The 26,430-nt window shown below is 40.0% G+C and overlaps 1 protein-coding gene and 1 long non-coding RNA gene across 3 annotated transcripts in view; one reads left to right on the forward strand and one right to left on the reverse strand.

Moving 5' to 3' along the window:
- LOC119625826 (uncharacterized) overlaps positions 1–15,148 on the forward strand; it is a 44,150-nt gene extending 29,002 nt beyond the window's left edge. For both annotated transcript variants that reach the window (XR_005241982.2, XR_005241983.2), the window contains 2 exons: positions 4,051–4,128; positions 14,844–15,148. This is a non-coding gene — a long non-coding RNA (uncharacterized lncRNA). The remainder of the gene's footprint in view (positions 1–4,050; positions 4,129–14,843) is intronic.
- Positions 9,519–23,063, reverse strand: CPOX (coproporphyrinogen oxidase). Its single transcript, XM_007986093.3, has 7 exons — positions 22,403–23,063; positions 20,543–20,686; positions 20,163–20,273; positions 18,223–18,364; positions 15,305–15,523; positions 11,346–11,450; positions 9,519–10,710 (listed from the first exon to the last, which is right to left on the reverse strand). The coding sequence occupies exons 1-7, from the start codon at positions 22,953–22,955 to the stop codon at positions 10,623–10,625; spliced, it is 1,362 nt and encodes a 453-aa protein (XP_007984284.2). The 5' UTR covers positions 22,956–23,063; the 3' UTR covers positions 9,519–10,622.
- Between the last annotated feature and the right edge of the window lie 3,367 nt (positions 23,064–26,430).

Genomic DNA, 26,430 nt, shown 5'->3' on the forward strand with positions numbered 1-26,430 from the left:
TCAACACATGCTAAAAATTAATGTAACAGAAAGGAAAGTTTTTTCTAATAAGAAACATCTACATTATCAAAAAATGCACAATTAAAATGCTGTTCTGAGGGCTTAAAAATCCATGGCTTTTACTCTTTAATATTTTTATTAATTTAATAAATACAATCAGTTAAACAATCAAAGAGTAGTAAAAGGTTATGACAAAACCCAGCAATTCCCTTTCCATTTCTGTTCACCCCAGCCCTGCTGCCCAAAAGCAACAACTTTTAAATCTTTTTGTTCTATTTACTTCTGTATTTCTAAGTTTAATCTCTTATCTTTTCTATTATATATTAATTAGAAGACTGCCTGTCTGTGGTCTCTTTACTTATTTTTTCTCTTTCTCTTATATTTGGAGATTTTTCCTCAAATATCTGATGACCCTGGCTATCTATTCTTTTCTTTTGAATGTTTTCTCATTGATTCAAATCATTTTGTTTGCTCTTCTTTTTATTACACTTTAAGTTCTAGGGTACACGTGTACAACATGCAGGTTTGTTACATAGGTATATATGTGCCATGTTGGTTTGCTGTCCCCATCAACTCATAATTTAGGTATTTCTCCTAACGTTATCCCTCCCCCAGCCCTCTATCCCCCAACAGGCCCCAGTGTGTGATGTTCCCCTCCCTGTGTCCATGTGTTCTCATTGTTCAACTCCCACTTATGAGTGAGAACATGCAGTGTTTGATTTTCTGTCCTTGTGATATTTTGCTGAGAATGATGGTTTCCAGCTTCATCCATGTCCCTGCAAAGGACATGAACTCATTCTTTTTTATGGCTGCATAGTATTCCATGGTGTATATGTGCCACATTTTCTTTATCCACTCTATCATTGAGGGACATTTGGGTTGGTTCCAAGTTTTTGCTATTGTGAATAGTGCTGCAATAAACATATGTGTGCATGTGTCTTTATAGTAGCATGATTTATAATCCTTTGGGTATATACCCAGTAATGGGATTGCTGGGTCAAATGGTATTTCCAGTTCTAGATCCTTGAGGAATTGCCACACTGTCTTCCACAATGGTTGAACTAATTTACACTCCCACCAATAGTGTAAAAGCATTCCTATTTCTCCACATCCTCTCCAGCACCTGTTGTTTCCTGACTTTTTAATGATTGCCATTCTAACTGGTGTGAGACGGTATCTCATTGTGGTTTTGATTTGTATTTCTCTGATGACCAGTGATGATGAGCATTTTTTCATATGTCTATTGGCTGCATAAATGTCTTCTTTTGAGAAGTGTCTGTTCACATCTTTTGCCCAGTTTTTGATGGTGTGGTTTTTTTCTTGCAATTTTTTTTAAGTTCTTTGTAAATTCCAGATATTAGCCCTTTGTCAGATGGATAGATTACAAAAATTTTCTCCCATACCATAGGTTGCCTGTTCACCCTGATGGTAGTTTCCTTTGCTGTGCAGAAGCTCTTTAGTTTAATTAGATCCTATTTGTCAATTTGGGCTTTTGTTGCCATTGCTTTTGGTGTTTTAGTCATGAAGTCTTTGCCCATGCCTATGTCCTGAATGGTATTGCCTGAGTTTTATTCTAGGGTTTTTACAGTTTTAGGTCTTACATTTAAGTCTTTAATTCATCTCGAGTTCATCTTTGTATAAGGTGTAAGGAAGGGATCGAGTTTCAGCTTTCTACATATAGCTATCCTTGGCTATCTATTCTTATAAAGAGGCACTAAGAAGTAATTGGAAGCTATGCGAGGAAAGTAGGGGCAAAGAAAAGAGCTAATCATTTTGTAGTGAAAATATCAAAGCCTCCAGCAGTATTTTTTTTCCCCTAGAACTATTCATTATCTATTTGGGAAAAAAAAAGCCCTTGAATCTCCTGCCCAGCTGGAGACCAAGTTCCCATAAAGAAATGGGGGCAGTTGATGGATTAGAGCCCTCAGTCAGTAGCTCACTTGCTCACTTTCAAGAAACCCCATTATTTTCAGTCCCAGTCAATTATCTGCCTTTGAAAGTTTTAAATAACAGGGGGGAGATGCTTAAGGCATAAAAACTAAAACAGCGAGTATTCAAAATTAGATATGCAATATGATTTAACTCCATTAAAATATGCATAAAATAGCTAGAAAGAAATACACCAAAATTTTGAGTATTTATGGTTACTTCTAACTGGTGGAATAAAATATAATTATATCCTTAATACCATTGTTTATTTTCCAAGAGTTCCACAAGGCATACACACTAATTTAAATATGTGGGAAAAAATACTTGATTTTTAAAGAAACACGTATCAGGATGCCAGCAAGAAAATCCACAGAAGTGAATGTTAGTATGAGAGTAAAAGAGTTTTTCTGATCCTAGCTTAAAATATTTTAATACTTGATGTACACATTAATATTTTAAAAATATGAGTAAGATATTAATAAATATCCTATTAATATATTGAAATGTTGAAATGGCCACTTGTATATCAGAATCCAGCTGTACAACACTACTAAGAACTTTGAAGCCATCCATGAATCCTATCTCAGTTCCATTCTCCATTCACCTGAATTTGGTATTTGTCATTAGCTTTTCATTAATTTTATCACTTATGTGTATCTTTAAATAGCCTGTGGCCTAGCTTTGTATCTTTTGAATTTTATACAAATGGAACCACATTGTATGTATTGTTCTGCAGGTTATTTTATCTTCGGTCAATGTCTGTGATATTCATCCATATTAATTTTCCCAGTTGTATAATTTATATACACATAACATGAGACTATGGTATTTTATTTTATTAATATACCAGAATTTATTTATCTATTCTTCCATTTATTAAACTTGGGTTGCTTTTAGATTTTGTCATTACAAATGATTTTACCTCTTCTTTTCTAATCTTTGTATTTCTAATTCTCTATCTTGCCTAAACTTACTAGCTTAGCATCTCTAATACAATATTGAATAATAGTAGTGATACTGAACATCCTTATCTTGTTTCTGCCTGCTAATTTCTCTTTTTCCTTTTCTTCAGTTTGTTTAGTTGTCTTGTAAAATTTCTTGATTGAGAAATAGTTTTCATTTTTTCTTATTTATCAGTATAAATATTTAAGCCCTTAAGAAAACACCGCATTAGTTATGTCTCATAGGGTGTAGTAGGTATTGTTTATCAGTATTTCCTAGATATGAGTAATTTTGGTTTATATTTCCTCTTTGATCCAAGACTGGGCTGAGAAAAACAGCTGTTTTAATTTACAAGATGTTGGAGTTTTTAGTTTTTTATTTGCTTGTTCATTTTTGTCTTACTGTATTATGATTAGAGAATATTGTCAGTATAATTTCTGTTTTTTAAAATTTCTTACGGAGTTTGTAATTTAGAAAAGAATTTTGTCAATTTTTATGAATGTCCCTAGGTACTGTGAAGGGTTGTCTCTATTTTCAGGGTTCAGGGTTCAAAATATATGTAATTTAGAGATACTTCGTTATTCATGTTATTTAGGTCTTCTACATCTTTAATATGTTTCCTCCGACTTGTCTGTCAGGGACTAAGTGAAATAATTCAACCACTCCAAGTGTGCATCAGTCTAGTTCCTCCAGTGGATTTTTTTCTCCTTGTGAATATAGTTATGTACTTTGGTCCATTGATATTTACACCTTTTTACATTCACATTTTAAGTACCCTTCTTTTTCTTATGTTACGCTTTTAGATGTGAATTCCATGATAGCTGATATGAGTATCATAACTCCTTCATTTTTTTAAGTTTGTACTTGCCTGGTATAGCTATTGTTTTTTACTTTCTGAAGCATTTTGTCTTAAAGGTATATCTTTTATATAGCATCTATTTCTTTATGGTCCCACTTGAAATATTGTAAAAGTATGTTATGATACTTTTATTTATTGATATGTACGTCATTTTTAATTTATTGATAGGATGGGTATGTTTGCTATGGCTTTATCATATGGTTCTTGTTGTTTTCTAAATTTGTAGTTTAAAGTCTCTCACTTTAGTTTGGTTTATATTTCTAGTCTACTGATTACCTTTACTACATTGTATTTAACATGTTCATTCTCCATTTCTTTAGACAGTGTCCATTCGTTTCCTCTAAAACCAATGGGAAATTAGCATACTTTCACTTCCTGCCCTGTAACTCTGGCCACAGGTAAGAAGCCAAGCTTTATGGTTATTATATTCTTTGGTTTATCAAGACATTCTGCTTTCTTCTCCACTTTCATTTTTAGTCCATCAAATTGTAAAAACACATACACTATTTGAACGAGCAATTCTTCAATTACAAGCTGCTGATTTTTTTGCGCCCAAAATGTGCTTTTTTGTGAAATACCCACATAATTAATTTATTGTAGACATAATGAAATTACACACAAACAGAGCTTTTGAAATGATAAAAATGTTTTCTTACCTTTCTTCACTGAATCACACATACCCCCTGGGGTATAGACTCTAAATTGAATACACAAATTTAGATGAATAGTCCTCAATCTTTTTAGAATTGTGTATCCTCCGAGAGTGAAATTAACATAATTCACTCTCAGACAAAAATGTTCACATTTTCTCAGGCAACTCACAGTTCAGAGACGGCCAGGGAACTCAGATGCTAAGCACCGTACTTTAGACATTCAACATTACTGGAACTGTAGACATTGCCAACTTCAGAATCTCTCAGTCATAAAGTGAGACATGAAACATGGTGGAGACATTTGACAAGACATAAACAGCATAGTCAAATTAGCCATGCTTGATTAAATATGTAACGACTCATTTAGATAATCTGTCCAACAACAGCAGAGTTCAACAAGAGCCAGATTTCAAATAATTCTCTCATTTCACTCCTTCTTTGCCTCTCCTCTTTTTCTGTCCTGTCCTCCACCTCTTCTCTCTCGTTTCTCCTTCCTCCTCCCAGGACTTTTTATTCTCCCTCCTTCTTCCTCGCTTTACTTTACTTTCTCCTCCTCCGTTCCTCACCAAAAAACAAACAAAAAGCCCCTGCAGATTAGATTTTCTGCTCCACCTACTGGTTCTTTCAAGAATGTCATATTCTTGAGAAACTGGAGACACTACCTGGTATGTTAATGAAAATTTTTGTCATCTAAATTTTAGTATCTGAGAAGACCTTGATAATTTATAGACTAGGATCATTTTTAAATGTTAATTTAAATCCCAATTTATCAAACATATTAACATAGAGTGTAGATCATGTTAACATCTTCTATCAGAAACAACCATTGTAATATTTGAGCCCTTATTACAATCACATCCCACTTGTCTCTTTCAATTTCCTTCCTCCTATTCTATTCAGATAGCTGCTTCTCGGCTGTCTTTCCTGATACCTCATCCTGTGTGCATTTCTCTGTCCCCAGTTCGGTCTCTGATGCTCTTTTATTACACTGCAGGCACTTCCTTGGGTGGCTTACCTTCTTCCACTTCTTCAATTATTACTTTTACAAAATTGGTAGACTTACGTGTCTGGACTGAGCTCTCCTAAGTTCACATCTCTAAATACTGGTACAGGTAGCTTGCAAGCATTTCAAGCACCTCGAAACTGCTCTTTTCATTTCTGTTAATGACATTTCATCTGTTTCAATTATATATTGCTGTTTAACAAACCACTCCAAGCTGAATGACGTGTAACAGCAACCATTTTATCATGCTCACAGATTCCACAAGTCAGGAGTTCTGATAGGGCACAGCAGGGATGACTGGTCTTTGCTCCACACACGAGGGCACGTCAGCTGAAGACTGCCTCTTGCTGTCTGGGGAGATACCATATCTCCCACACATTACTAAGATGAACAGTGGGGGTGGGTGACAGAGAGGTAAAGATGAAAGTAGCTCCTTATTCTTTGCTTCTTAGAAATACATTACTTTTAAGCACCACACTCACGCTGAATAGTATATAAGATCAAGTACGCATTAAAAAACAAAAAGTACTTTCAGCAGAATTTGTATTGAAGTAGTTTTGTTGTTGTTGTTGTTTTCTTGTTTTTTTGAGACAGAGTTTTGCGCTGTTGCGCAGGCTGGAGTGCAGTGGCACGATCTTGGCTCACTGCAATCCCTGCCTCCCAGGTTCAAGTGATTCTCCTGCCTTAGCCTCCTGAGCTGGGATTACAGGCGCCCATCACCATGCCTTGCTAATTTTTGTATTTCTAGTAGAGATGGGGTTTCACCATGTTGGTCAGGCTAGTCTCGAACTCCTGACCTCAGTTGATCCACCCACCTCAGCCTCCCAAAGTGCTGTTGTGCCCGGCCTGTATTCAGGTGGTATTCATTTAAATGTTCTTTGAGGACATCTGAACTAGTTATTTTTAATAAACTACAGTTTGAACGACAAGAAACTGCTGAATTTGCATACTATACTAATGGTTAGAAGAATGTCAAGCAGCAGATGTGGAACAGATTCTAAAAGCCTGTCCGCCTCATCAAGTCAGAAAATGGAAGCAACCTTGACCAGATCTGAGCATAGATAAATTGCTATAAAGACTTTTATTTATGAAAGCATTATTCACTTGCTCTTACGTAAGAGGCATTCAGCCAGTACAGCTTTGTGAACTTTGATACCTCTCAACCATCTCATAAGAAAACACATCCACGACACAGTCAATGTTGCAAATCTAAATGACTGCAAAGTCAATTTACTTTCCTAAGTGGCTGTATTTGCATCAACCCATTGAAACTATGATGGGTTAGATGATGACAAATTTTAGGTTCAAACACATTTTGAAATATGAAGGGATTAACAGTAAAAGGATTATTGACAATACTGATTGAGTGAGCTTAACATCTAGAATAGAGCTGGCTACACTGATTGGAAGAGGAAATGCAGTTCAACTAACTTGCTCTGCTGGTATATGTATATGTTAGTGAATATCCAGTATAAAACCACTTGTCGGCCAGGCATGGTGACTCATCCCTGTAATCCCAGCACTTTGGGAGGCCGAGGCAGGTGGATCACCTGAGATCAGGATTTCAAGACCAGCCTGGCCAACGTGGTGAAACCTTGTCTCTACTTAAAAAAAAATACAAAAATTAGCCGGGTGTGCTGGCCCATGCCTGTAATCCCAGCTACTCGGGAGGCTGAGGCAAGAGAATCGCTTGAACCCAGGAGGTGGAAGTTGCAGTGAGTCAGGATCGCACCATTGCACTCCAGCCTGGACAACAAGAGTGAAACTCTATCTCAAAAAAAAAACAAAAAAAACAAAAAAACACACAAACAAACAAAAAACATAAAAACACTTGTAGAAACAGGTCTGTGAGTACATTAGTCTGTTTGCATACTGCTGTAAAGAACTGCCTGAGACTGAATAATTTATAAAGAGGTTTAATTGACTCATAGTTCAGCATGGCTGGGGAGGCCTCAGGAAACTTAGAATCATGGCAGAAGGCAAAAGGGAAACAAGGCACCTTCTTCACAAGGCGGCAGGAAGGAGAAGTGCCGAGCAAAGGAGGGAAGAGCCCCTTACAAAACTATCAGATCCTGTGAGAACTTACTCACTACCACGAGAACAGCACAGGGGTGATTTACCCCCATGATTCAATTACCTCCACCTGGTCTCTCCCTTGACACCTGGGGATTTTGGGGATTACAATTCAAGGTAAGATTTGGGTGGGGACACAAACCCTAACCATATCAGTGAGGTTTTATGTTGTATAACTTATGACTTGATTTCAGGTAACAAAACAAGGGAATTTAGTCAAGCCATTTACAAAAGTCTAAGCGTCACTAACTTAAATGTGCTAATTTAGGTTTATTATGAAATTGGATTGTTACGTATGCTTCTTTGGGAAGAAAGATGAAATTTTAAAATGTGGGATTTCAAATATATAACTTATACTTGTGGCAGGAATAACACAATACATTCTTGAAAACAATTTCTAAATGAGCTTTTAGAGATACTGGGAACTTCTGTTTTCACAGGCTAGGAATAAGACAGTTATACAGACAGTTAAACAACAATAAGCTTGATACTACAATATACCGCAAAACAGTGTTGGAAAACAAAGATTAACAGATCATTCATTAGGTAGCAGGTACTATAAATAAGGAAAGACCCACCTTCAGTATTTTGTAATAAGTGGGATGTGGATTGAATGACTGTAAATAGAATATGTTGAAAGCAATACTAAAAAATGTGCTGAAAGGGCAGAAGAGATTGACTCCAACGAAGGTTTCTTGAAGAAGATTTAAATTGGGCATGGAAGGATGAACAGGCACATAAGACATTCCAAGCAGAGATAGCAGCAGCCTGAGAAAAGGCCAGAGCGGGTATAACTTGGGGTAAGTTCAGAAAAGTGGTGAGTGACAAATGCACGGAGTATATGGTCTGAGACTGAAGTGCACAGAGAAATGTAGAAGATAAGGCTGAAACATGAGGTTAAATGGTGGATTGCTTGAAAGTATGAGCTTTATTAAAGTATTATTCACATATACAATAAAATTCCATGATTTTAAGTTCACTGAATTTTGATAAATGTATATACAGTCTAGTAACCATCAGCACAATCAAGATGTAAAACATGTAAATCACCTCAAAATACTTTTGTTCCCTTTCACAAATCTGCATCCCCTGGCCCCTGATGTCCATTGATCTGCTTTCTGTCATTAAAGCTTTGCTTTTTCTAGGTTTTCTTATAATGTAGTCACATAGTAACTACTTTTATATGTGGCTTTCACTTGGCATAATGCATTTGACGTTCATCCATGTTACTGTCATTAGCAACAATTATTCCTTTTCATTGCTTAGTATTTTAATATATGCATATATCACAAGTTGTTTATCTGCTCACCTGCTGTTAGCCATTTGGGCTGTTTCTAATTTTCAACCATTGAATAAAGCTGCTGTGAAAACTGAGTACAAAACTTGCATTTTTCTTGAGTAAAATACCTAGGAATCAGGAACTCTGGCATTAGTATAGTTGAGCCTTGAACACAGGTTTGAACTGCACAGTTTTGCTGCTTCACAGATTTTCTTCCACCTCTGCCACCCTTTAGAGAGCAAGACCTACTCTTCTTCTTACCACTCCCACTAAGCCTACCCAACATGAAGTCAATGAGTATGAAGACCTTTACGATCATTCACTTCCACCTAATGAATAGCAAATATATCTTCTTTCTTATGATTTCCTTAATAACATTTTCATTTTTTTAGCTTGTAAGAAGAGTATATAATACATATAACACAAAACATGTGTGAATTGACTATGTTATTGGTCAGGCTACCAGTCAACAGTAGGCTAACAGTGATTAACTTTTGGGAGAGTCAAAAGTTATACAAGCATTTGAAACTGCGTGTAGTAAGGAGGAGTTGGGGCCCCTCGCCCTAATGTTGTTCAAGGATCAACTGTACTAAGAAATATTTGCATTTTCCTATATTATCCTGGCAACAAAAAATATAAATATTTCTTAGTTTTATTTCATAATAAAATTTATTAGATGTGTTATAAGACAGTTGAAGAATTCATACATTTTCCAGCCCTAAAAAGGCCACACACAATCACATAGATTCAACGTGTTCCAAGATAATGATATGTATGAGATGCTGTTCCTTATAAACTTTATTATGAAGCAAATAAAATAATACATTCATATTATTATATGAACAAAGAAGTCACACATTAAGAATCCTGTTGCGATTTTCTCTTAAGAGCAAAGAGCTGCAGAATCTCTAATATAAAAAAGAGGACATTTTCAATGTGTCCATTTTGCTAAGAAATGTGTGTATGAAATGCCTCCAAGTTTCTCATACTATATATGTTTGCTTTAAAGAAGGAAATTATTTCTCATTTCATTTTCCAAATGAGAAACATTGCCTAAATTCATGACATCCCTAGGATTATTCTTAGTCTCAACTTCCACATAGAGATGTCTGAAATAGAAAACTTTAAGTATCAGCATTCAGGGATATAAGCTTTCACATTCAAAAGGGCAGAGAATCTCAACATTAACAAACAATGGTTCCACAAAAATCAAAATTACAACTTACACATCTCTTAATAGTAACGTCACTTTAGAGTTTACAAACTACAGAAATAACTGAATTGTAACACATGCAGAGATTAAGAATATTTCAAGTGCTTCTAAATACCTATTATAAAAATATATATCTACTTGACACTACTATGTTCTCTGGAGAAAGATGTATAAAGATTACAGCAGAGACTTCAGTATTGACAAAGTGAAATTGTTACCTTCAAGTTGCATTCTAAAATTACTCTGAAGTGTCAACTTCACTGAATTAATGAAAACAAAATGTATTCCACGACAGATTTTTATGGCAGAAATGAAAACTTTAAAAAACACATGAAACAAAAACAAGACGAGAAATTTCCTGATATATATAATACTATTTACATTCCCTTATCTCAATACTTGGAAACTCAATGTTCAATTTTGTAAACTAGTCATATAAAATGACACTACAAGTATAAATGAGGTGTAATCAATTGACTCTGACAATCTGCCATCTCACCCTTCATCACTGACAGCATCCAAAACATGTTACCATCTGCCCACGAGGTGGGGTGCAGAGTGGAAAAGACTAAGGCACAGGTAACTGCCACACAGTGGCGAAGTGCCGGCCAGTGGCATGGGGAGCACACATCCTGTGCCCTCCAAACCCCCGCACGGCCACTCTGCCTGCATCAACACACCCAGTCCCTTGGATGGCGCAGAACTTCCAGAATTTCAGCTTCTTTGGAATTCTCTGAGGGTGAATGCATGTACTCCCATCTATGCGTGTCCAAAACAAAAGCAAAAAAACCATAAAAAATAATGACACATATACCTCTTTACTTAAATGAAAAATAAAATCCTAAGAATCAAAAAAAAAAAAAAGCCTTATACTTCTTTGTCTCTACTGTGCCTCATGTGCCTTGTACCAACTTGACCTTTAAAAAAACTATTTGCCAAAAAAATCGCTTCCTGATAACTCTTGGGTATGCTTTGGCTAATATTACTATCCCAGAGCCAAAATACACCTTTAACATAAACCAGGGTTTCATAAAGTATAGAACCTCAGGGGATCCATGGGCAAACTTTCTTTAGCTTAATACTTATGCATACCTCTTTCCAGAAAAACAAATAGGCAGGGAAAGTCCATCTCACCTCCTAGCCACCATGACTCAGCCTGTATTCTCTCTCCCTCCAGCCTCTCCTTGCCCTCACAGAGCTGTGGCATTCACCATGTCACCGCTTAAAATATCCAATTTGATTTGCCTTATTTGACGGCGATTTTCTTATAAAATCAGCAAAGTCAAAACGAACATAGACCTAGGTCTGACATCCGCGGTGTTAACTTTCATATTTTGTGGGTGTTTGGGAATTGGGAGTGTAGGGATAACTACTAAAATGAGTTATCTTCTTACCGGGCAGTTAGAGGTAAAGACATCAAGATACTTTCAATTCTGGATCCTGGAGTGAAGAGGCCAAACTTTGTGCCGCGATCATACAGCAGATTAAATTCTACATACCTGTCATAAATACATCAAACAACATTAAGGGCCAGCTCAATACAATCTTAAGACTAACCCATAACAAATATTTTAAAAGGGGTGGGCTTTTTCCCCCAGTTCCCACCAGTTGGAACTGGCACAGAGGACACCACCCTACAGCCCACTGAGAGCTCTCCATCTGGACAGGCAGAAATAAAAGGTTATTCTACGCACCGAACAATAGAATACGGAGTCTGACCCAACATAGAGCAGTCACAATACAAGGTTATGTCTTCCCATAAGTAAACAGAATTGACACAAAGCTGAGAAGTTTAAAGCACAACAATTAAGAAAAAAAAATACATCCCTTCTCAAGATAACCCAGCTCCTTCTGGCCTTCCTCATACTCTGGAATGTTTCAGAGACAAAGATTTCATTTCACTGTCTGTAACTCACGAGTACTACTACCAAGATGGTGTAAAACTTCTATATCTGAAAGGCCAACTACAGCTAATGATAATCTATTAACAATGGACTATGATATTCTATATATTCCTCTTTCTTAAAGTAGTTAATTGCATTAATAAGCAGTCACATAATTCAGTCTCTTTGCAGATTAATAGCAATCATAATAAAAGGTCGTGTTGAGTTGCAGCATTTTCATTTTTTTTTTTTTTAAATACCCTTAGCATCATCTAAAACTTGGTTCAGTATATTAACGGCCCTAGTCAGATCTGGACTCCATCCAGTTTAAAAGCCTGCGTCTGCCTTTAACATAGGATGTAAAAAGGTCTCCCTCTCTGATTTCAAAAGAATAATTTCTACTACTCAAAAGAATTTAGACTGATTCATAATCTGAAAAGTTCAATAAACAGTGCCCCTTTCAGATCATTTATCTAATTCAGAAATTACTCCCTTGGTCTAAACTTCTCTCACATATTCATATTTACCTATTGGTTACTGTCTTGATACCCATCTATAGCAAAATATTCTCTAGGTTCCCACAATAATTTTTTTTTTTTTTTGAGATGGAGTCTCGCTCTGTTGCCCAGGCTGGAGTGCAGTGGCGCGATCTCAGCTCACTGCAAGCTCTGCCTCCCGGGTTCATGCCATTCTCCTACCTCAGCCTCCTGAGTAGCTGGGACTACACACGCCCGCCACCACGTCTGGCTAATTTTTTGTATTTTTAGTACAGATGGAGTTTCACCGTGTTAGCCAGGATGGTCTCGATCTCCTGACCTCGTGATCCACCCACCTCAGCCTCCCAAAGTGCTGGGATTACAGGCCTGAGCCACCACGCCCAGCCCACAATACTTTAATTTTTTAAAAGCACCTTTTGTATGTGGAACTTGTCAAAAGCCCTGCAAAAGTGTAAAGAATTTTATCTATGCTCCCTTTCTAACTCTCACCATTTATCATTGACTTTTATGTACAAAGAACTATTTAATACCTTCTTATGTCTGTTTCAAAAAATAATTTAAGTGAATCTTCTGAATCCTTTTCTAAGACCATGGAAAAGAATTCTATCTTTTGGCTACCTTTTTCACCTGATATTACGTTTCTGAAACATCTAAGGGATGGGTATGGTTCTCTAGTTTATATTGATGTATTTGAAAACCTACCGCAGAGACCCTTGTAAAGAGTTCTAAATGAATTTTCTGTCAGATCCTTTCCTCTATTGAGCGAATGATGCCCCTTTCTTTACACTGGCCTCTCTACCTCCCACCAAGCTGCACTTAGATCTGATCTTTCTTTAAAAAAAAAAAAATTTTTTTTTAATAAAAAATGTCCATCTCCTTTTCCTGGTATAGATCTGATATTCTACATATTCCTCTTTCTTAAAGTAGTTAATTGCATTAATAAGTAGTTATCTAATTCAGTCTCTCTGCAGATTAATAGGAATCACAATAAAAGGTAGTCTTGAGTTGCAGCATTTTCTTTTCTTTTTTTTTTTTTTAATAATTTCTCATCCTTTTCATACATCTGTCCTCTCTGGGGTGCCTATAAGTTAGGGACTTTAACCAATCCCTTCAATTTAACTAATGCCTACATTTTATCCTGTTTCCCTTTCCCAAAATACAACGAACGAATAAGTTAAAGGTCTTTAATTTCTGTTTTCCTATGAAAAGGATAACTGTAAGACTGACGTTCAAGGTCTGGGGGAGGAGAGTGTTTGGAGGGGGTGAAAACAGGGGAAAGTGGGTAACAGTAAGTGAAAAGGATAGATAACGGGTCATGACTGCAGTATTAGAAACCAAAGACAGTTGATAGCCCCAGAGAAGAGCTGGAGTTATCCTAGTCCCCAGAGTTTATCGCCATCTTAAGGCCCAGAGACAAGGGAGGCAGAAAGAAGCTGTCTTTGAAGAACAGTCACACACCATACCATAGAAAATTAATCTAATACCCCACAGTTCTGCCTGTCTCATGACACCAGACATGCAATGATACACACACAATGACTTTCAGAATGATCTGCCATCAAACGATGTATAAAAAACAAAACAAACCATTACTCCTGTCTATGAAGTTTTAAAGGATTCACCTAACTAGTATTGACAAAATCTGCCAGCTTTGCCTATGAAATCTTGTGCAAAACTAGAATTCTTTACTTTGCACAGAGTTCTAAATTGTCCTCTTAGATATGTCATCCCCACTAAACCATGAGACTCTTTATGTCAGGTCCATGTTATGGCCACCTGGTAGCCAAGATAGTGCCTCATCCCAGGGGCCGCAAAATAAATATCAAGTGAAAGAAGGAAAGAGTGGTAAAGGTATATTCAAGAAATTATGGAAATGAACAAAAAACATGTTCCAAAATAGATATATTCTTTAAGAAATTTCTAAAAATTTACTCTCATGTTTTTCAAGTTAATAAATGGGAACCAGATAGCACAGGCAGTCATAAGAAAGGATATATGCAAATGTTTATCTTTAGACTTGAAACATTATTTAAGTTGACCTCTTTAAGGCAAAAGCTTTACCTCCTTAGTACTCAAAGCTTCTTTTGCCTAACACAGAATTAACATCAATGAGAAAATCCATTTTATAGCCATGTTTCAGTACTATACAGGCATTTAAGGTAGCAGTGAGAAACTGATCGGGGCCAGCAGGCTGTGTAATTTGGAGTGGATTTACAAGTAGACCGTGGCGGGAGAGGAGTGGATTTACAAGTAGACTGTGGCGGGAGATAGTCTCAGAATGGACACCCCACTGAGCTCACTATGCTCACTGCACAGAGCAGGGTGGTTAAGGTGAGTATCATGGTAAGAAGCACATACCTGCTTCAACTGCTTAACCTTATGCACTACACAGACTACAAGTTTTGAAGTCATTTTGACCCAGTTCCACATCTGAGATCTTATATTTACCAGCTATGTCTCTTGGGCAACAGATTAAACTTTCTGAAAAAGGATGATTACTCCTATCTTACAGGTTTGCTGAAAAACATCAGATACAAAATGCCTAATGGAGTGGCCGGCAGAATTTCTGAAATTATTTCCATTAAAATAACTTCTGTGAAATCTTTAAGATGAATGAAAAAAGTGTGATTCCAAATTTACAAAGCCACAAAGACATTAAATGAGGCTCACATCTTGACATAAGGCTGGAGGGTATCACTAGAAGACTAAGAGAAATCAGCAGAATTAAATTCGGCAAGTACTTACTACATGCCTACTATGAGTCTCTAACGTATAGATGAATTAAATAAACTTTGCTATAATTATACTATTACTTTACACAATGTCTTTTAATTCTTTTTATAACCATCTAGCTTTGAAAAGAAATTAACACAACTATTACAAAGTATCCGACAACACAACACCTGCTATTATTAAGAGCTGCTCCACCTCCCCCAGTTACACCATTAAAGAATTCATTCTCCAGTCACTTACCGTCCTCTTCTGAGCTGCTGCCACAGCTTCTCCTGGGGCGTGAATGAGTCATCACAGTGCTTTTTCACAAGGGGAATATAAGAAGGAACTACAGCCTTGGCACAGCTCTGTACAAAGCGAAACACCTCCTCCTTGGACGGAGAGTCAAGATCATCAAAAAAGATACCACCAATGCCGCGCCGCTCTCCACGATGGGCTATAAAGAAGTAATCATCACACCTGGAAAACGCAGCCGCGCCAAACCAGGGATCAAATGGAAAAAAAGAGACGTGAAAATCAATGTGAGACTTTCAGGTTACAGCACCATCCTCAACTAATGTCAGGATAGTGTCCTTATTTGCTGTCCAACTATGAAAATGAAATGAGGATTTTAGACAGATTTTTTGCAGATATCACCAAGGTAGAAAATGCTTATCTTTTTTTTTTTCTTTTTGTTTTTCAGACGGAGTTTTGCTCTGTCACTCAGGCTTGAGTGCAGTGGCACAATCTCGGCTCACCACAAGCTCCGCCTCCCAGGTTCATGCCATTCTCCTGCCTCAGCCTCCCAAGAAGCTGGGACTACAGGCGCTGCCACCACGCCCGGCTAGTTTTTTGTATTTTTAGTACGGATGGAGTTTCACTGTGTTAGCCAGGATGGTCTCGATCGCCTGACCTCGTGATCCGCCCAACTTGGCCTCCCAAAGTGCTGGAGTGAGATACGGCGCCCGCCGAAAATGTTTATCCTCTTATTTTCAAAGCAACCAGGCAATCTCACACAAGTCTATGTAAACGATGTGAAACTCTAAGAACTTTAGTGAACGGAGAAACAGTCAAATATTGATACTGTATTTCTTGGAACAAGCTGCTGCCTTCAGAAGCACTGATGCTTTTGTAGGAGGCAGGAGGCCAGGAATCTTCCACTAACAATGACACCAACCATGGTGCAAAGCCAAGCTCTCTCGAGTGAGTTCTTTATTCACCAAAGGAAGGTACTATACACAATCTCTCAGGTCTCTTTCAGCAATAAAATTTGATGGTTCTATAGCATGAACGACAGAGGGAAAAGTTGGTGGAAAAAAAAGATCAGAGAATATTTTTTATTCTTTCATATGTCATATCAGACATATGAAAGTTTACCCTGTGAGGCGGCACCTAAAACTATTAATCTGTTCTTGAGTCTTTTCCCCTCTATGACTACTAGAACAGGTTTCCTAAGAAGCCATTTCCTAACTGTTAAACTCATAAAATAGTTTATATCCTAAAAGTAGTTCTTTTGATAATCTCTGCATAAGGGTCCTTAAATAGAAAAACATGTTCAAAGAAAAACCAAAAGCTATTTAAAAGGTCACCTTAAATACAGCTTCAATTGCTTAAACAACAACAACAAAACAACAGATGCAGATCCCTAGAACTGACACATCGGTAGAATTCACCTCAATCGTGACTTGTTGGCCATCTTTATATGCACATTTTATTAACACAGTCTAAAAAAGTATATCCTGAGCAAGATTGTAAAGTCAGTTTTTAACCCAAATCATACCATTTCAAAATCTCTCTTCAAAACATTATAAAATTAAGTAATCTACTTACTTCTTAGTCGGTGTTCCTTTGCTTATAACAGAATTGCTGAAACTGCGTAATTTATAAGTAAAAGGAACTTATTTCTTAAGTTATGGAAGCTGAGAAGTCCAAGTTTGAGGGGCTTCATCCAGTGTGAGCGTTCTTGCCGGTGGGGTCTCTACAGAGTCCTGAGGCAGCGCACATCACATGGTCGGGGGCTGAACGTGCTAGCTCAGGTCTCTTCTTATAAAGCCACCAGTCCCGCTCCCATGAATTTAACCCATTAATGCATGAATGGATTAGTCCATCCATCAGGGCTTTGCCCAATCACCTCCTAAAGGGCCCAGCTCTTAATACTGCCAGATTGGGGGTTAAATTTCGACATGAGTTTTGGAGGGGACAAATATTCAAACCCAAGCACTTATACTAAAAAATTCTTTTTAACTAGCTAGCATCCTAGATATTTTATTACCTAACACTGCTTAAAGTCATCTGAGTAATAGCTAGAAAAAAGAACCAAAAGAGAACTGTCTACTCATTAGTCCTCCTGGAAGGATGCTAAGTTCTGAGAGAGTTTACAAGAAAACCAGTATCTGCATGCATCCATGGCTGTATACTTTTCAGTAGTAATGTTAAATCAAGAGGAGAATATTCAAATGTTTCATCTTTTCTGGCAATTTTAAAGCTGAACTCCACACTCTTGCATAAATGACATTAACATTCTACAACTATTAGCTCTAAAAACAAAGCAAAAAGACAAAAATTCTTTCTGTTCTTCCTTTTTCGAGAATGTCAATGAGCGCTAAGCAAAATTGAGTCCTTTACTCATATTCCAAACAATTTGTGCCAAGATTCCATTTGATGATAACAAATATTCTGGGTCTTCTTCCAACTTTTGTTTGTTTTCTTATTTTATCATTAGAATTTCTTCAACAAATTCTCTAATTCTTCTTTCTCCTTGGCCAAAATCTCTGGTATGTGGGCATCTCCCTCTAGAGGTTCTCCAACCCTTCCCATGCCCTTACACATTCCCAAGTCAACATCAGGAACAATAATTCTCATCTGGAATGAGAATTTAACAACCCACTCTAGATTTAAAAGCCTCTCATTCTCAAGCATAGATCACCTTATAGTTTACAGTCTATCATTCTACATCATTTGGAATAAAAAGATGTTACTACTCAATTATATTATAATATTCCTAACTAAATAATTTAATACAACCACTTAAAACTAGTATTCTAATTCTTCTGATGAGTAAAGTAAGGAAAATAGTTCCATTTTCATAAGCAGAAGAGGGTATTTAGTGACATAATAGTTGCCTTCAGAAGGAACAGAATGTAATTTTGGGGTCACGCAAGTTCAGTAACTTTACCTACCATTTTTTAAATTTGGGGTAGAGCTCTGGACCATGCTGGTCACAAGCCTCCTTTAGAGTTCTGTGAAAATGGACAGCGTCTTCTTGGTTCAAGTATGTTGGAGTGAGGTCACATCCACCACCAAACCACCACTGCTTGTTGCCTACCAAATCAAGACATGGGATTCTAATGCGGACTTTCGAGATTCAGCATTACTGGCTATATTAGAAAACTTAATTTAGCAGCTTAATTTATTCAGCATAAAATGGATGACAAAAAAAAATTTTTAACTGATTTTAGCTCTGAAGATCATTAAGGCCCAGGCAGAAAAAGAGAAGTAAAAGCGGCCAGGTGCGGTGGCTCGTGCCTGTAATCCCAGCACTTTGGGAGGCCGAGGTGGGCAGATCGCCTGAGGTCAGGAGTTCGAGACCAGCCTGGCCAATATGGTGAAATCTCGCTGCTACTAAAAATACGAAAAATAGCCGGGCGTGGTGGCCACCTATAATCCCAGCTACTCGGGAGGCTGAGGCAGGAGAATCGCTTGAACCCAGGAGGTAGAGGTTGCAGTAAGCTGAGTTCGCGCCACTGCACTCCAGCCTGGGAGACAAGAGTGAGACTCCATCTCAAAAAAACAAAACAAAACAAAACAACAACAAAAAATTAGAAATAAAATAAAAAGTAAGAAAGTGGAACTTGCAAGGAATGATATGCAGGGCAGTGAGTGATGAAACAGTACACTGGTGGATCAGGAAGTGGATTGCAACTCTGGCTGTAGAGGAGAATCACATGAGGAGCTTAAAATAGCTAGATCACAAAAAAGAAAAACCACAAACAAACCCACATCTCTGACCCAGGAATCTGTAGTTTATAAAAACTTCCCAGGAGATTCTGACACTCCTTGTATTAAGAACCACTACCACCCCTCCCCTTTCCTAGAAAGAGTAAAAACACTTGCTGAGGTAACTTACCACTTGAGAATAACTGTTTCATATGTTCACGGGTGTATGAGTTGTCAATACTAGTTAGCAACTTTAAACATAAAAGCTTGAACCAAGCTGAATGGCTTCAAAATGAAAAGTTAAAGCAGTGACTTTAAATGCCATCACCTACAGAGACACCAATAGGAATAGGCGTGGCACTGCACAGGTACTCTGACATGTGGCATCAGGTAAGAGACAGGCTGGAACTACATGCACAGGAGGCATCATCAACTGCATCCCACTTTAGACCCACTGCTAATGCCCTGGTGACTAGCAAAGCTATGCATACGTAAAATATTTTCCAAAAGCAAGTTCTCAATTTCAACTTAACCTCGTACATAAGGTGTTCCTTCAGATGTAATGAATTTATGTTTGCAAAGAACCCTGGGCGCACACTGAAGTTCAGGTTTATTAAATCATTCCTTCTATGCTAGAGGAAATATGGGAAGATATGGGAAGGTTAGAGTCAGTCAATACTGTTTTTTTTTTTTTTTTTTTTTTTTTTTTTTTAATGAGACGGAGTCTCGCTCTGTCACCCAGGCTGGAGTATAGTGCAGTGGAGCAATCTCCGCTCACCGCAACCTGTCTCCCAGGTTGAAGTGATTCTTCCACCTCAGCCGCCCGAGTAGCTGGGACCACAGGTGCGTGCCACCACACCCAGCTAAGTTTTTGTATTTTTAGTAGAGAGGGGGTTTCACCATGTTGGTCAGGCTGGTCTCGAACTCCTGACCTCAAGTGATCCACCCGCCTCAGCCTCCCAAAGTGCTGGGATTAGAGGCATGAGCCACCATGCCTGGCCCCATTCTTACTTGTCATGTCTTGGGCAGAATCCATTGCACTTGCCAAGAAATTGCCTTTATATGCCTCCTGAAAGACCTACTTAAGACTACTCTTTCTCACTTTTAGATGTTATGCTCTCTTATCTGTTTCAAAATGCACATTTTGCACAATAGTACTTTCCATAGCTCCTGAGACCCTTACCATCAGCTTCTTCTACTTCAAAGTATCTGTAGTTGAAATGGATAGTAGGAGCATGAGGATTCTTGGGGTGGATAACAGAGCTCACGCCCATAGCACAAAATGGCAATTTACCTGGAAAGTAAAATACGAGTAGTGAGCTATATTCAGTTACCCTGAATGGCTTGATACAATTTAACTCTAATATGATTTCTAAGTCAATTTTCAAAAGCTGATTTTTACATTGTCTCTTAAAAACATAATTTAAAAAAAGTAATTCTCAACATGCAGCATATGAACCCAAATGGCTTTTTTCAGAAGCAGTATTTAATTTATAAATAAAACTTGTGGGCAAAATAAGGTTTGCAGGGACTATTAAAGACTGTCAAGACTGTCTGATTTACCATCTTTAGTCTTCAGAACTTTTCCTCTGCTTCTCATTTGTTTTGCAGCTTCCTCTGAAAGATTTCCATGAACAACAGAAATGCTCACCCCAGCCTTTTCGAAAACACACCCATCTTGAAGTACACAGCTGATGCCACCACCTCCTGTGTAGAGAAATGTAAAAAAGGAGGGAATGTAAGAGTATGTACAAAACTGAAAGCAACCCTTGCATGAAGATGGTTATCTTCCTGTTTTCCAAATCTTTTATATCAGTGTATTTATCATTTTATGTACAATACAATTAGATAACTAGCTCAGCTTCATAGCATACACTATTAATATTGGGCAAATACTGGACCTTCTCATATCACTAAACTGAATATTTCTTCAACATTCTCCTGCCATCATCTAAAATAAATCACTGGAATATTCTCCCTTCAGATTCTACTGTTCAGAATGGCATCTATCAGTTATGATATATGAGAGAAAGCTAAGGTTAAAAATGGGAATGGGTAGACTTGAAGGGTGTTCTATTATTACTGAATTTAAGAGATCAATATTGTTTCAAAAATTTCTTTCTCAGTGTGCTGTTTGCCTTTTAATTTTATTTACAGGCAATTAATAAACAGTAGATATTCAAACTCTGAAAGGATTCAGAGCCTTAAAGTGAGAAGCACATTAGTAGTCACGTGTATGAGCCTTACTACTAATTTTTTTTAAGGTACTAGGGTCACTGTAAGGACAATGTTTCATCAAAGTTCATGTTTGGCTTGTTTTATTTCTAAGAACATTTAGAGCTGGATGGGACATAAGATGATCCAGTACAACCCTCATATATTCCAAATGAGAAAACTGAGGACCAGAGGGGCAAAATATCTTATCTGAGACCAAACTGCTGACAAGTGGCTGCAACAATTTATCTAAATGCTGCCTATGCTTCAGACAATATTCTCAGCACTTCACATATATTCCATCCAAATAATGGGTAGTATGAGGATTAAATGAGATGAAATATATATATATATTTCATAGATGGAAAAACAGCCATAAAAAAAGTAACTTCTGAGGGTCACACGGCTAGTCTAGTTTGAGGTTGTGTCCTAGTTCAGTGGTCTTTGCTTGAAAACATTACAAGATGGAAAACCAGACTGAACTTCATTTAATATAGATGTAGCAACATCACAGCTCAAAATAGGAAAAGTCAGGAATCCTTCAAGTTTCCACTCAAGATGTGGGCTTTCACTGTATGGGCAACAACATGGTCATGAATGTATGCCTCTATGAGAACTGGGTTCTGATGCTCAGGTATTTTGATATTAGAAGGGAAGACTTTCCTAGCAGGAAATCTGACGCGTGCATTTGGTAGTGCTACTGAGAAACCAATCAAATAAATCTTGCGCAACAGTAAAAAGAAGTGGGAAGACTCTGACACAATGACATCCTGGCTGGAGGAGTTTCGCCGACACTTAGCGGGCAGGAGATGAGTTCTTTCCATCTCCTAAAGAGGAAAAAGCGCAAATTCACCCAGAGAAGGAGACAAAATGTGTCCCATAATCTATTGAAATTTATGTTCAATAACGAACTTTGGACATCTAAGCTTGTTAGTTACAAATACCCCTTAAAAGTCCTAAAAAAAAAAAAAAATGCTGCTATGGAATTGCAAAGATTTTGAAATGCAGTACCACAGTGACAGCTGATCTGGGTCCACACCTACAAGCAGAGGGCTGGTGACCCTTTCGTGTCCATCTTTTTATCAGCGGCCTCTCTGTGGGTACTCCCTACCTACCCCATCTCATATTGTGAACTATTATATTTTCTGTCTGCAATCTGGAACCCTTTTCCCCCAATCTCCACCTCCCGCCAAGGGCCGGCCTCCTTACCTTCCTTCCTCTCCCACCGGTCCACAGAAAAGCTGGCGCCCCCGTCCACCTGTGCCAGAGCCTGACACACCTGGGCCTGGGTCTCCAGGATCAACAGCTCCATCTTGGTCTTTATGTCGCCTGGCCTCCTTCGCAGCTCGCCCAGGTCGGTCACAGGTGGGGCCATGAAGCTGCTGCAGCGGCGGGCCAGCTCATCCTCCTCCTCCGGCCTCCCCAGCGAAGGGGCCCGCGTCCCCGAGCTCTTAGGCACCATCTCCGCCCGCTGCACATGCCCGAGGGCAGCGGCGGCCAGCCCCACCAACCCCGCCAGCGCCGCGGCCAGCCCTGTCCCCAGCCAGGGCCCGCCTCTCGCCGTCGGGCCGTGCCCCAGCCCGCGGCTCTGCTCCGTGCCAGCCGGGCCAGGGGGCCGACAGCTGCGTCTGGCTGCGCTGTGCTGGGACCAGGCTCGGAGCCCTCCGCCGCCGCACTGGGACCAGGCGCGGAGCCCTCCACAGCCGCCCCGCGCCACGCGCCAGCAGGGGCCAATGCTCAGCCTGCCCAGCTGCAAGGCCATGCTCCCGCACTATCACCTGGGGCAGTGCCTGCGTCCCAGAGCCCGGCCCTTGAGCCGACCCACCCCGACCCCGGGAGTCCTGAGCCCGCGAGCCGCACAGGACGAAAGAACCTTTCGGGAAGAGCCACTGCAGCGTCGGGCTCCGGCGGCGGGGGCGGGAAGTGGGGCGTGCTGGGAGCTGTAGTCCGAATCCTATCGCCGCCTGCAGCGCCCCGCGCGGGGCGGGAGATAAGAATCCGACGCACCCAGAAGGGCTGGTCCGAAGAGAAGAGAGCGGGGCGGGGACGGTGCTGTAGAAGCTACAGGAGAGATAAAAGAGGCTCTCTAGTCACGTACAACTTCAGGTCGGCTGTTTACTCAGCCAAGGAGAGAAGATAGAGTCGGGCTGGGAGGCTGAGGGCGGACTGGGGCGGAAATGTGGCAGAGATCCCAGTCCCGCTTACATTTTCAAACAGGGTTTGCAGAATACAGAGCCTGGCTCAGGATCTATGGACTATAGACCCGCCCGTCGCCCTGGGTCATGGTCCTCTAGAGTTTTCAGAGGGGATGGGCAGGCTGGGAAACTCCTTGCTTAAGGATGATTTTCTAACGAGAGTGGGAGAAGCTAGTAATGGACTCGGAAGAGAATCTAGAAGACTTTGTGATCGAGTGCACATCACAGTTCTGTCCTTAAGATTTCCCCAGGCCGGAGCCGGGCGCGGTGGCTCACGCCTGTAATCCTAGCACTTTGGAAAGCCCAGGTGGGTGGATCAGATGAGGTCAGGAGTTCGCGACCAGCCTGGCCAACATGGTGAAACCCTGTCTCTATTAAAAATACGAAAAAAAAAAAAAAAAAAAAAAAATAGCCGGGCGTGAAAGCGTGCGCCTGTAGTCTCAGCTACTCGGGAGGCTGAGGCAGGAGAATCGCTTGAACCCGGGAGGCAGAGGTTGCAGTAAGCCAAGATCGCGCCACTGCACTCCAGCCTGGGTGACAGAGTGAGACTGTCTCAAAAAAAAAAAAAAAAAAAGATTTCCCCAGGCCTTGCTTCTGTAGTGCCTACTTGATTATTTTAGAAAAAGGAAAAGCAACGTGACCGTTTTGGTTAACCAGGAGAAAATTCCTGTGTTTTGGTGATTAACAAATAATTTTTAAAATAGTTATTCTACTACTGTGGGATGCTCCTAAATATTGCTCACGTTTAATACTTACAACAACTGCTATAAACTAGGCAGGGCAAATATCCACACTTCCTCCTACTCTGTCTCCCTTCCCCTACCCTTTAAAGACATGAGGAAAGAAGCTAACAGATTTGACAGGCAAGTCTTTGTCTCCCCTGTAACCATACCAGAGCTCCATGGTTCCTGGACGTAAAAGTGTGAGAACTATTGTCATGGGCTAATTTGTCCCATAAGTCTCCAGGATGGTTTTAATTTCTAGTAATAGATAATAATTTAAGCCACCGGTAGCTGTTCCCACAAGTGTGTCCTTAGTGGCAGGATGCACTGATGGAACTTCAGTGGCTTTTGAGTGAGACCAATTGGCATCTTATCCACACACAACTGCACCTGGCAGCTCTCGCACTGGGACATGGTGTTAGCAAGGTGGGTGTGCTTGCCCAAGCCTCACCACTGAGAATCAGTGAAAAGTAAAGGCTTGGTTTTTGGGGAACCCAAGATGGCCGAATAGGAACAGCTTCAGCGTCTAGCTCCCAGTATGAGTGACACAGAAGATGGGTGATTTCTGCATTTTCAACTGAGGTACTGGGTTCATCTCACTGGGCCATGTCTGACCAGTTGGCACTGGTCCATGGGTGCAGTCCGACCAGCGAGAGCTGAAGCAGGGCGAGGCATCGCCTCACCAGGGAAGCTCAAGGGGGAAGGGAATTCCTTTTCCTAGCCAAAGGAAATTGAGACGCACAACACCTGGAAAATCAGGTAACTCCCACCCCAATACTGCGCTTTACCAAGGGTCTTAGCAAATGGCACACCAGGAGATTATATCCCACACCTGGCCCAGAGGGTCCCACACCCAGGGAGTCTCCCTCATTGCTAGCGCTGCAGTCTGAGATCTAACTGCAAGGTGGCCGCGAGGCTGGGGGAGGGGCGACCGCCATTGCTGAGGCTTAGGTAGGTAAACCAGGAAGCTCAAATTCGGTGGAGCCCACCACAGCTCAAGAAGGCCAGCCTGCCTCTGTAGACTCCTCCTCTGGGGACAGGGCATAGCTAAACAAAAAGCAGCAGAAACCTGGGCAGAGGTAAATGCCCCGTCTAACAACTTTGAAGAGAGCAGTGGATCTCCCAGCATGGAGGTTGAGATCTGAGAACAGACAGACTGCCTGCTCAAGTGGGTCCCTGGCCGCTGAGTAGCCTAACTGGGAGACATCCCCCACTAGGTGCAGACCGACACCTCACACTTCACATGGCAGAGTACACTCCTGAGACGAAGCTTCCAGAGCAAGAATCAGACAGCAACACTCGCTGTTCAGCAATATTCTATCTTCTGCAGCCTCCGCTGCTGATACCCAGGCAAACAGGGTCTGGAGTGGACCTCAAGCAAACTCCAACAGACCTACAGCTGAGGGTCCTGAATGTTAGAAGGAAAACTAACAAACAGAAAGGACACCCACACCAAAACCCCATCAGTACGTTACCATCATCAAAGACCAAAGGCAGATAAAACCACAAAGATGGGGGAAAAGCAGGTTAGAAAACCTGGAAATTCAAAAAATAAGAGGCCGGGCGCGGTGGCTCAAGCCTGTAATCCCAGCACTTTGGGAGGCCGAGACGGGCGGATCACGAGGTCAGGAGATTGAGACCATCCTGGCTAACATGGTGAAACCCCGTCTCTACTAAAAATACAAAAATCTAGCCGGGCGAGGTGGCGGGCGCCTGTAGTCCCAGCTACTCCGGAGGCTGAGGCAGGAGAATGGTGTGAACCCGGGAGGCGGAGCTTGCAGTGAGCTGAGATCCGGCCACTGCACTCCAGCCCGGGCTACAGAGCAAGACTCCGTCTCAAAAAAAAAAAAAAAAAAAAAAAAAAGAGCACATCTCCCCTCCAAAGGAATGCAGCTCATCGCCAGCAATGGATCAAGGATGGAGAATGACTTTGACGAGTTGAGAGAAGAAGGCTTCAGTAGATACAAACTTCTCAGAGCTAAAGGAGGAACTATGTAACCAGCACAAAGAAACTAAAAACCTTGAAAAAAGAATGGATGAATGTATAACTAGAATAATCAATGCAGAGAAGACCTTAAAAGAACTGATAGAGATGAAAACCATAACACGAGAACTACATGACAAATGCACAAGCTTCAGTAACCGACTCGATCAACTGGAAGAAAGAGTATCAGCAATTGAAGATCAAATGAATGAAATGAAGCGAGAAGAGAAGTGTAGAGAAAAAAGAGTAAAAAGAAATGAACAAAGCCTCTGAGAAATATGGGATTATGTGAAAAGACCAAATCTACATCTGATTGGTGTGCCTGAAAGTGACGGG

This window comes from Chlorocebus sabaeus, chromosome 22 (assembly GCF_047675955.1).
Source record: "Chlorocebus sabaeus isolate Y175 chromosome 22, mChlSab1.0.hap1, whole genome shotgun sequence".
Taxonomy (NCBI): Eukaryota; Metazoa; Chordata; class Mammalia; order Primates; family Cercopithecidae; genus Chlorocebus; species Chlorocebus sabaeus.